Below are 12,130 nucleotides of genomic sequence, written 5' to 3'. Positions count from 1 at the left end.
GCTGAGATGCTGCCCCTCAGAGCCACCTGCTCTGTCCCAGCTGAGATGCTGCCCCTCAGAGCCACCTGCTCTGTCCCAGCTGAGATGCTGCCCCTCAGAGCCACCTGCTCTGTCCCAGCTGAGATGCTGCCCCTCAGAGCCACCTGCTCTGTCCCAGCTGAGATGCTGCCCCTCAGAGCCACCTGCTCTGTCCCAGCTGAGATGCTGCCCCTCAGAGCCACCTGCTCTGTCCCAGCTGAGATGCTGCCCCTCAGAGCCACCTGCTCTGTCCCAGCTGAGATGCTGCCCTGCTGTTGGACTCACTGCACCATCACTCACTCCCTGAGAGCCACGGGCTGCCCACCAGGAGTGTTCTGGGTGTGCAGGGAGGCAACTGATGGTACAGAGAAATCAAAGGTGAGCAATCCAGATCTCTGTGGACCCTGTGAGACTGAAAGCAGATACCAGCTGAAAAGCAGCAAGGCCATGGTTGCTGGTGTCCAGTAAAAGAGAAATCACTCCTCAGAGTTCTCAGCAACTCCCCAGAAGTTTCTCATGAGAACTCCTCAGGTTTCCCACAGGACACTGGAGATGTCCTGAAAACAGTCAGGATGAGTTCACCAAAACACTGGGCTTGTGAGATATGGATTATGACCAATTAAAAGTTGTAGCTTGATGGTGTGAGGTTCAATTTAGCCAACAGAATTAGCTTTAACCCCATATAAACCATGTGCAGTGTGTAATAAATGGCATTCACTTGATCACATTGGTCTGTGAGTGGTGCCCTTATTCCTTGTCATTTTTAAATATTTTTACTTTAGGCAATGTCTGACAGGACACAGAGAGCAGGGCCATGAGCCCCTCAGTGCCCTGTGCTGGTTGAACTGCCCCTGCTCCCATTTCTCCAGCTGCAGGTGGATAACTCAGGATTTCAGCCACTCCTGCTCCCTCTCACCACAATTGAAAGCAGCTTAAATGATTTCAGAGCCAAAATGGTTTGAGCTCCTTAAGTAAAAGCCACTGGGGAAGCACATTGTGAGATCCCAGCTGAAACATTCCTTGAGAAACAAAGAGCCAAAGCTGTGAGTACAGGAAAGACAAAATAATTGTCTTTATTCTTGCAATTTTACGTGCCCTAACACAGCAGGAATGCAGAGCAACCTCCTTACCTCTTATTGCAGTGCAGGTCATAAATGGGAGTTTTGAACTGGATGGACTTGACCATCTCTCCTGTTCTCAGGGAATACAGATCCACACAGCAGTAGGGTGGGCTGGTGCTGAAAGGAATTGTAAAAGAGATATTTGAGTGGAAAGAAAGGTAGTTTAAAAATTGTTCTCTAATTATTTCAGCCTCCTTATTACAAATCACAGAACCACAGAATCATTAAAGACCTCCAAGAGCATCAAGTCCAACCCCTGACTGAAGGTTGGACTCGTAATTCCAGCAGTCCAAGGAGAAATGCTGGAGAACAGAGGGTCAAAACAAGCCTTCTGCATGAAGGGAAGGTCTGCTGAAAACTGAATTATGATCTCCACGATGCTCATGAACCTTCACTGTGCAGCTGATTATCCAACACGTCGTTTCCTTTGCCACCAGGAAGACTTTGGAGCAGCAGCAGAACACAGCCATGAAATTTTAGACTAAATCCTAATTAAAAACTGCTCCAGAGAGTACCACAGGGAGGAATTACATCCCCAGTGCACAGCTGGACCACATGGGTTGCTCTGATGGAGACACATCACCCAGAATTCACATTCCATGTGCAATGGCCTCGTGTCTGAGCCACACAGACATTCCCAACTGCCCTGTGTCCCTTTTATCAACTTAATACAAATAGAACTCCAAGGCCATTCCTTAATAAAGAGGCTGAGTGGGAGAAGGCACTGAGTGCTCTGCAGGGCCGAGGCAGGCGGTGCTGGGACCCCTTTCCAGGCTGAGCAGAGGCTTTGATGTGGCAGTTCTGTCCCACAACACCTTCTCCCCCCTCCAAGAACACATTAAAACCTTGGCCACTTCTGGGTCGAGGCCCATGAAGGAGCACCAAGTGCCAGCTGTGCAAACATCTCCTGAGCACTGGGGGAAGAGGGGCCTTCCCCTCACCCTTGGCTGGTTTATTTTACAGAGTTTAACACAATTCCTGCCACAACAGGATCTGCTCCAGGATGTTCTGGAGAGCTGGAGCACAAATGCCAACTGTTTGTCCCTCCAGTGCCTCTGGAGGATAAACTGGTCCCTACAGCAACGTGTAACTGCAGTAAAAGCACAGCAAGACAAGTGTCACAGAAATAATGGAAAAAAATCAGTTTGCACATTTTGCCTACTTCAGTTCTTCCCAAAACACACATTTTTCTCGGCACATACCTGGGCTAGGAACTAGAGGGTGCTATTTATTACTTCAAACACTTCAAAGGCCCTTCACAAACACCTTTCAAACAGTGAGACTCAAGTCCAGTTCCTTTACATTAAAGTTCACTGCTGCTCAAAAGCACAGACAACCACTGCAAGGTCTGGGGCAAACTTCTTTACATTAAGTAATTTAATACCTACAGCAAATTAGGATTTGGATGGAAGGGCACACAGATCCTAATTCCCATCAGGAATCCCCAAAGTTGCCAGAGCTAAAACTCATCAGCAGAATTGATGAGACCACCATTCCCACATCAGTCCATGCTAACCAGTTCCATTTCTCCCAGTTCTGGGTGACAATCCTGTCCCTCAAATGAACAATCATTATTATGTCACACCTTTCTTCTGGCTGATCATGGTAAGACCCTTCTACCAATGCTTTTTTCAACCACACTGGGTAAAAACCAGTTCAAGTGCCAATAACCAGGTGGCACCATGGAATCCCAGCATGGTTTAGGTTGGGATGGGCAGGGACACTTTCCACTATCCCAGGTTGCTCCAAGCCCCATCCAACCTGGCCTTGGACATGTAGAATGGAGAGATCAGAAGAACTCTGAAATTCTACTCAACTCCAATTCAAAGTCCTCTTTCCCAATCCCATCTTTCTTTCAATCCCATGGGTTACTGCAACCTGTGACCAGAAAATAAGATGCATGTTTTGGGGCTCTTTTTAATTGTTTTCTCAGTAACATGTTTTCAACTTCTCAAGGATTTTAATTCCACTGTTTTTGCAGCAAGGGTCCTCCCAAACTGCCACATTTCATTTCTTTTTCATTATTTCCCAATCATTCCAAAAGTATGAACCTGTTCACAGAATCAGAGAATGGACTGGGTTGGAAAAGAACTCTGAGATCATCAAGTCCAACCCTTGATCTAACCCCACTGTGATCACCAGCCCAGGGCACAGAGTGCCCTGGGCTGGTGATCACAGTAGGGTTGGATCAAGATGTGGTGGATTCTCACTCAGTGACACATCCATTGAATCATAGAACGGATTGGGTTGGAAAAGCCCTCTGAGATCATCAAGTCCAACCCTTGGTCCAACTCCAGCCCCTTTACCAGATCATGGCACTCAGTGCCACGGCCAAGCTCAGTTGAAAAACCTCCAGGGATGGGGAATCCACCCCCTCTCTGGGCAGCCCATTCCAATCCCTGAGCACTCTCTCTGCAAAGAATTTTTTCTGCTCTCCAACTTCAATTTCCCCTGGCAGAGCAACCAATGCATTTAAACTGCAGCCACACAACCAGGAGGACCCGAAGTCCCCCAGAACACTCCAAGCCCACCACAGACCCTGGGGGTCTTTGCAAGGCAGAGCCAACCCACACTTGGAAAAGTGTCTCTTGATCATGAGAAGTTCTCAAAAGCTTCAGGTTGTGGGAGACCAAAATTTCTGCATCTTGCTGTACTTCAGAAATAGTCATGAACATCCATCTCCTCAGAGGATTGTGTGGGCACTGGAGGTGGAAGTGCCTGGAATGCACCAGCTGAAGGCCTGGCTGAGCCTGTGCTGACAAACCACCATCGTGGGGGAGAAAATAAAGCAAGGACACTCCTATACCACCTTCACAGACAGACATCCAGGGAAGCATCTCCATCTACTTATTTTTCCCCTCCATTTATACAACATAAGTTTGAGGAGATACTCAACAATGTCAGTTGGGAACAAGCACAGAAATTACGGCACAGTGCACAGATATAAATATATATCTGTATTCCATACAGGACAGAGGAGACACTGACAGTGACCCCAGATTTTAATAGCAGAGGTGGTTATGATTAACCAGGGACCTGCTCTTCCTCTCTGATGCTTCACAGAAGGGCAAGAAGAGAAAAACAACACCAGATTACAGAGTTAATTAATTGTACATTGGATAAAATCCTGCCTGAATCTTTGCACTGGAAAGGCAAAGCATGACTTGATTGTGATCTTTGTAGTAATATTATTAATATGTTGAGCCCACAAAGGCAAGGCTGTTCTCCTTGAGGGCCCTGAAGAAGGTTTGCTCAGATGAAGAGATTTCAAGACCTGAAGGACCATCTTCTCTTTCCAGGCCAAGCACAAAATGTCCCAGGAGCTCCAAGAAATGTTTTTTTACCAAGCAACCTAATCTTGTCTTAAAAGACTTTGCCCAACAATGAGGCCTCTATTTTTACAGTGAGTTGTTCCAACATTTAGATCATTTTATTTTTATGAAATTACTTCTTGGTGCAAGACAGAATTTGTTCATTTTCTGCTTTTTGGCCTCTGTCAACAACACAAAAAAGCTCATTGACTTCAGTTCTCTTTTGTGTAAGTCACTGATAACCCAGAGCAATCCAGGCAATAACTAAGAGAGTGAAAAGGACTTCAGGGCCTGAAGTTGTCAGGGTTGTTTTCCAGCCCCAGCACAGGGAGAGCAGAGTGGGACACACTTTCCCCTCCCTGGGACATGCCACATGTTCCAGGCAGAGCTGTCCCATCCCCTTCCCAGCTGGTTAATCCAGGAGGATCAGCAGCATCTCCAGAGGTTTGTTCCTCTACGAGGTTCACTCAACCACAGCGATCGTCGAGGGAGGCACAGCTGGAGCTCCATCTCCAGATCCCAGTGGTTCCCTCTGGCATATTCTGGATTTGACTCTGCTTGGGTGAAACCAAACAGTCCTTCCAAACCCATCTTACAAACCTGCACTGGCTGCCCTTGGTCATTTCATGGACATACGTGGAGATGTTTCTGTAAATCTTCAAAGCAAACCAAAGCTTTGCTTTTGAGTAGGACACAACTGCACTTGATGTCAAATATTAACATTTCTATCATCAGGTAAAATAGAATCTGATAGATGCTGCCCACAAAAAACCAAAATTAAATGAATTTAAGGAGTTGCCTTGCCCTTCTTGTTGTCAAAAGAAGCAGAATTCAACCCTGAAATAAATGCAGGTCATTTGTCTGTCAGGAACTGCACAAGGACCCTCAAGATCATTCAAGATGGACCAAAATCAAAAGTGGAGGAATTTTTGTATCCCAACAGCCAAAGGTTACAGCTTGGTAGGAAAGTATCAGATTTCTGAGAGCAAATTGATGGTGAAATGCCTCAGCTCCAGCCAAATTCCACCAAGCACGTGTAGAAGCCCAGCTGGGAATGCTGTGGAGCCACAGCCAGACCCAGGATGTACAAACTGCCGGGGTTTGTCATGCTCCAAACCAACACCAAAGCCTTCCTGCTTTGTTCTGAGGCATTCTAACTACTTTCTAAGCAGTGGTGTATGAGAGGATGATGCCTAAAGGGGTTTTGAGTTTTTGATTTTTCAATTTTTCATTTTTATAGATTTTAGAAGCACTTGTAACTGCAGTAAAATGTAGATTTAGTGTGTTAGTATCTCTAACAGCTTAAGTTGAATGTTTATACATGCCAACCTCTGCCATTTATCAGTAGCTCAAATTCTTTTAGTTATTTAGTCTTTTTTCAAGGTAGAAAACTGAAGACTATTAGAAAGGCCTGCAGAGTGAGATATAAACATAAACCAACAACCTTGGGTCTGAGAACACTGGAAAACCTCCAAGAGCCCTCTGTGTGCTGAGGAAGACAAAAATGAAGAACACAGGGTCCCACTGACCCCAGACTCAAACCCTGAGGGGGTAGAACTGGGGTGTGACCAGGGGCAGGATGAGGCTGGACCAAAAGATGTGTAAAGTAATGATTGGATAGATCATACTATAAAAGCCATGGAAATTAGAGCTTGCCCACGTGCATGTCATCATGTGTTCCTAAAGGCCCTTGGCCTGATATTAAAGGGCTTTCACTTTTTATCTTATCCCACACTAACTGGGCTCAGAGTCCTGCTTTGTTGGGGTCTCTCATGGCACCAGGACAATGCAGGTGGCAGCTGCTCAGCACAGCACACACACAATTAATTGTGTGTATCTGAAGAGTGTTCCAATAAAGCTCATTAAACCTCCCAGCCCGTGTGTGGCTCAACACTCACCAACCACCACCAAAAGGCTTTACCCGTTACTGCTAACGTGGCACAAGCACTGAGGGCCCAAATACTTCATCCTGTTGGTTCTTGTACCAAAATCCTCCAGCTTTCAGGCTTATTTCCCTGCCTCTGCTGTCCCTGTGACTCAGGCAGACCCGCTGGCACCCCCTGCTCTCCCACCCAGCAGCAGCTCCAAAGCCACACTAAGCCGGTGGCTCCGCCGCGCCGTCCCAGCCGCCCCAGAAACCACTCTGGGCACTCAGCACCAGGCACAGAGCCTTGCACCAACCTGTCTGAGCTCAAACACACCTGCCCTTGGTGTGGGGAGCAGCACAGGGAGCTCCTGGGGTTGGGCAGCACTTCATCAGCAGGCACAGAGCCTTGTACCAACCTGCCTGAGCTCAAACACACTTGGCCCTTGGTGTGGGGAGCAGCACAGGGAGCTCCTGAGATTGGGCAGCACTTCATCACCTGGGAATTAAGCAGGCTCTGCCCTCAGGTTGCATGACAGGGATCCTGAGAAGACATCTGTCAGTGCTGAGGCCTCTGCTGAACATTAATTGTTTCTGGGCTGGATGGGGCTCCAATTACAGCTGTGGAGGAGCTGGAGAACAATTCAGTCCCAGGCAATGATGAGAGGGGGTTTACAGTGCGTAGGACTGAAGTGAGCAGGAATGAGCTCAGATCTGGTTCAAGCATAAAAGTGCTGTGAACAGCAAAGCCTTGAGGTTTGGTCACATCAGGTAGGGCAGATTTTCCCCAAGTGCCCATTAATTATGAGTTCTGAGGCATTTCTGCCTTGGCTCTGACTCTGCACAGACGGGCAGAGTTCTCACCGTAAATGAACTCGTTTGGAATTATGAAATGAGACCTGAAAATAATTACTCTGAACACAAGGAGCAAAAGGAATATCCTGCTTTTCCTTAAAGCTGAAACCCTCCACAAACTGCTTAACATAAAAAAACCCCACATTGGTTTATGTTCCAGCCTTTCTCTCAGTGAAGCCACAGCCTTTACTGGAGAACTTCTCATGAAATTTGGGATAATTCTGAAGTAAAGAGTGGCTGATATTCCCAGGGGGAATTACAATTCCAAGGAAAGGCACACAGGAATCCTGCATGCCCAGAGTGCCCCAGCACAGCTGACGCTGGAATGGGAGACAGGGTCACTCCAACTGCACAGGCAACTTTGATTAAAACATCCACTGTTATTTGATTAATGCCTCATCTGTGAACTATGATAATTATAAAAATATGCCATTAATAATTTATATCACAATTCATTTTAAAATCAAGCTTGTGATTGGTGACAATCTGAATATATTACCTAGTCAGAATTTAAAGAAAGAAGGGATTAGACAAGACAGCTTTTAGGCACATGCCTTACAGCTTTTTCATGAAGCAGGAGCCTTATTCTAAACCTCTATTTTCAATTACTGAAGAAATCTTTACTGAGTCACACATTTAAATTTTAAAGCTACTAAAAAAAAACCCAAATCACAAAACAACCCAGAACTAAAGAAATTCTATCAGATTTTTTAACTGATTACATTTATTATGTTTGAATTGTCTTCTGTACTTTGGAGATTTAAAAGAACCTCCTGAATGGTTGAGCTCAGCAAACTCCCCCCAATGTTCTCTCAGTATATTAAATATTTTTGAGGGAAAGAAAAGGAAAAGGACAAGCAGAGCTCCAGAGAGAAAAGGAGATTTAGAAAGAGGTGCAAAGTTCAAATCCTGTTGAGTTTAGTGAATTCCTCCAGTGGCAGCAGTTGTGGCACAAGGAGGACACAAGGGCTGGAACCTCAAGCAATTTGCAATCACCTGCTCCAACTACAAGCCTTAATTTGGGAAAAAACAGATTAAACAGCATCTTCTATGAATGGGCTCTGGCTGTGTTGGTGTCCTCAGAAAGAGAGAACTTAAATCCTCCTGAAATCTCTGGTTTGCCAAAGCTTTCAAGCCCTCCTTACAGCACCTAACACAGAAATAACCCCAAAACACACAAGCAAAGCAAACCCAATCCCCAGCTCTTCCCCAGGCCTGTCACATTGATTTATAACAGTTATTTCCAAGACAGACAAAAACACCCAGATGCAAACAATTACCCTATTTTTGTAGGCAACAAGTGAGGTGGGTGGTAGCTGAGAAATTTGGAGCAATCCTGCCACAATGCCCCGTTTTTCCCTCAAGCAAACCCTCCTCACACAACAAACCGTGGCCACATCAGAGCCCTGCAGGGCCTGAAGGGCCACTTTGATTCCAGAGCATTAGTGGGGCTGTAATTAGGGTAAAAAGTTCACCCACAGCTCTGTGGCTGCCAGGAAGAGTTCCTCTCACTCACTGCTTTCTCCTGTACCCCCCCAGAAACAGACTGGAAACATTTATCTCTGTAGAGTTTGTTCCTCTTCTAATTAACCTGCTGGCATTTACAGTGTTGAATAATTTAGAGGGAGGGTTTCAAGTGCCCCTGGAAGCTGCAGCCCTGCAGTGGTGCTGGGCATTATCTGTTCCCTGTGGTGCTGCTCCTGGAGAGCTCCTGGGGAAGGTTTGTGCTCCAGCTGGTGGGAGCTGGATGTGCAGTTAGTGAACAGTGACCTCCTCCCTCCATCCTCCTCCCCATCCTCCTCTCCATCCCCTCCCCATCCTCCTCTCCATCCCTTCCCTGGATCCTCACACAACACAGCAGGGAGATGGGACTGTGCCTGAGTTCAGGAATCTGCTCTCCCAAACCCCCTCACTATCCCAAGAATTGCTTGGAAAAGGGTTCTCTTTTCACAGCTTAATAAATCAAAGCTTCAGAAGGTCACAACTACCCATAGTTCTCACCAAGTGGTTAAAGCTTGACCCCAAATCCTCATTTTCTTCCAGTTTTGATCCAGGATTCACAGTTTATTATAGTTCAGAGGTTATTTCTTAGTCTGGTTCACTCACACAAACATTTGGAGCAGCAGAGGAACAGCAGAGCTTTCCTGCCCTGGGTATTTACACAAAGAAACACCACCTTATTCCTCTAAAGCTGCATCTCCTGGTGCTTGGAACTGTGAGAAAACTCACACAATTCCCAGCAAACATCCCTTCCACATCACAAAACCAGCTGGAGATTATTATATTTACAGAAACAACCTAGAAACAAAAATCCTGAGCTCTGGAGAGCTCTTTTTCAGATGAAGAACATTCCACCTTTGGAACACAACAATCCCATCCAGCATCACCACAAGGAATTCCAACTGCTTTATTCAGGGGTTGCACCTCTCAGGATCTGAAAAGCCACCACACAACCTGCTGAGAACTGACTTTTCCTGCAAGGCCCAGAGAGGATAATGCTTTTCATCTGCTGGAAACCTTTGCAAGGCTCCCAACAGCATCACCCTCTGCAGTCCATGACTCCTTTTCCAGCACTTTGGGATCCTCTGGGACTCAAACCCTCAGAGGTACCAGGACTGAGGGAGCTTTGCCCAACTTAAGAGGTTCTCCTGTACTTTTTAGAACAAACCCAATTAAGTTTGCTCTCTAGAAATTTAAACTTGCACAGCTTGAGAGCCTTCAAAAATAATGCTGGGGTGGAAAATCTGGCTGAGTTTTGTGCAGTCTTCAATAAAAGACCACAAGTATTTAAGAAACTTCAGGAAATCTATTTCCTGGTGTCCAAGACAATTGGAAATCACAACCATCTGGCCAAGCCATTCCTCTGTGTGGCTGTTTTCTGGCTGGAGTGGCTACACCCTTTGCACATCCCATGGCATGGCTGAGCCTCTGGCACTGCCAGGTGAGTCCTGGGCACCACCACTGCCTTGGCAAGGGAATTACAGGAAAAATACTCCAGGCAGAGCAGAGTGAGAACTGGGAGCAACAACTCCACTCATCCATGTCCTTGTCCTGGGTGATCCTCCCACAGAGCTTTGCTCTTTGACAAACCATGTCACAACCAGCTCATTTTAAACACTAAAGCCCCAGGCACTTCCAAGTGGACACTGATGTGAGCACTGCCCAGTGCCACAGAACAGGCTCCTGGGATTGCAACATATTAATGCCACAAAACACTCACACTTTGATCAGTTTTTCTGTTCCCACTCAGGTGAAGCTCTTTCTCCCCACACCTGAGCACTGCCATGAACACATTCCAGAGTTAAAGCAGGTTCAGGGGAGCAGGATTTCACCTACAGGAGCCATGTGAATAAAACAGGCTTCCTGAAAATCTGCTGCCAATTGATCTGCCTTGCAAACAGATCAGCAGGGGAAAATATAATGCTGGCTGGCCAAAGTTGGACATTTTGTTTGCTCCAGCTACTCCTCCTCCTTTAATTTACCCTCATTTCCTCTCTCCTCCCATGATAAAAAAAGATTACCTCTTGCTTCTCATGCCCTTAAGTGACCTCCATCCAATTCTTCAAGTCATCCAAAACTTTCCATCATGAAATTAATACTCCTTTCTAAAAATACATGTTGGAACCCCAGGCCAGGCTGCTGCATGGGCTACTGACTGAGCTCCAGGGGCCACTGACTGAGCTCCACAAACTCTGCTCAGCCCCCCTGCACTGATGGCTCAATGAGCTGCACCTGCACCTCACCTAATTACCAACTTGCCCACAGAAGGTTCTGGCAAGTCCCCTAATCCTTTGTGCATCTCTATTTGGACAAAGGAGAAGTGCACCAAAGTATCACTTTTTGTCAGGAAGGCTCAGAGATCCAGGACCTGTGAGGAGCTCAGAAAGGCTATTTAGGAGAGCATGGAGTGAACAGGACAAAGGGGAAATGGGTTTACACTGAAAGAAAAGAGGTTCAGATTAAATATATGGAAGAAATCTTTCGCTGTGAGGGTGGGCAGGCCCTGGCACAGGTTGGACAGAGCAGCTGTGGCTGCCCCAGCCCTGGAAGTGTCCAAGGCCAGGTTGGACAGGGCTTGGAGCACCCTGGGACAGTGGGAGGTGTCCCTGTCCATGGCAGGGGGTGGAACTGGATGGACTTCAAGGTCTCTTCCCACCCAAACCATTCTGGGGTTCTCTGATTCCATGATCTGGGTTGCATTTCAAGGAGATCTTAAAGATATTTTTTCCCATCTCCTGGTGAAGGATTTGTGAACAGAAGATGAATTATTGCCATCCAGGAACGTGGGGGGTTGGATAAATCCCTTGTAGGGCTTTCACCTCCTCTGTTTTGCTCTGTTAGGAGAGGGATGGACAACAGGACAAACATCCCAGGAAGGAGGGAGGCCACAGCTCATGGCTCAGGTTAACCTGGGAAACTCCACCCTCTGCTCACTCCCACCTTCATCCTCAAACTGACTCAGCTGCACTTGGCAATTCTGTGAGCAGCCCTTTGTAAACCAGGAGACTGAAACAATCTATAGAATTTTTTAAAATGGAACATTATTTGATACTTGGATTATTTCTGTCATCCCCCTTCCTTCGAGGTTCTACAGCCAGCTGAGGTGCCCCAGCCCAGGGATGCCCCAGCTCAGGGGTGGCAGCACAAACTGAGGGGTGGGCAGGGGTTTGAAGGAGCTTCAGTGACTCCCAGAACCACCATGGGCAGGTTCTGGTGCTGCAAACCCAGGGCTGAGCTCAGACAAGCCTGGTTTGCTTCTCCTCACAGGAATCCTCTCCCCTCTCTGTGCCATGAACTGCTCAGCTAATGAGGAAAACCAAAAGAAAAATAAAAGAAATTCTTCAGAGCAGAAACAAAGTTTGGTAACACATAATTAAGCCTGATAAACACTTGAGTCATCAAAGTATCTCAAATGTTCTGTACTCAGGAGAGGTGCTCAGACACTGCTCTCTCTTCCCTGC

General features: G+C 46.7%; 1 protein-coding gene across 7 annotated transcripts in view; it reads right to left on the bottom strand.

The window, feature by feature from the left end:
* Positions 1 to 12,130, bottom strand: part of BCAS3 (BCAS3 microtubule associated cell migration factor) — a 341,997-nt gene that overhangs the window by 297,928 nt on the left and 31,939 nt on the right. For all 7 annotated transcript variants that reach the window (XR_011699536.1, XM_071575029.1, XM_071575030.1 and 4 more), the window contains exon 8: positions 1,149 to 1,256. Coding sequence is in view for 6 of the 7 variants with exons in the window: in XM_071575029.1 (XP_071431130.1) it covers positions 1,149 to 1,256 (108 nt within the window). In the remaining variant the exon portion in view is untranslated. The remainder of the gene's footprint in view (positions 1 to 1,148; positions 1,257 to 12,130) is intronic.

This window comes from Pithys albifrons, chromosome 21 (genome assembly GCF_047495875.1).
Source record: "Pithys albifrons albifrons isolate INPA30051 chromosome 21, PitAlb_v1, whole genome shotgun sequence".
Taxonomy (NCBI): domain Eukaryota; kingdom Metazoa; phylum Chordata; class Aves; order Passeriformes; family Thamnophilidae; genus Pithys; species Pithys albifrons.
The sequence above is the reverse complement of the archived record's forward strand: the minus strand, read 5'-3'. Positions and strand labels throughout refer to the sequence as shown.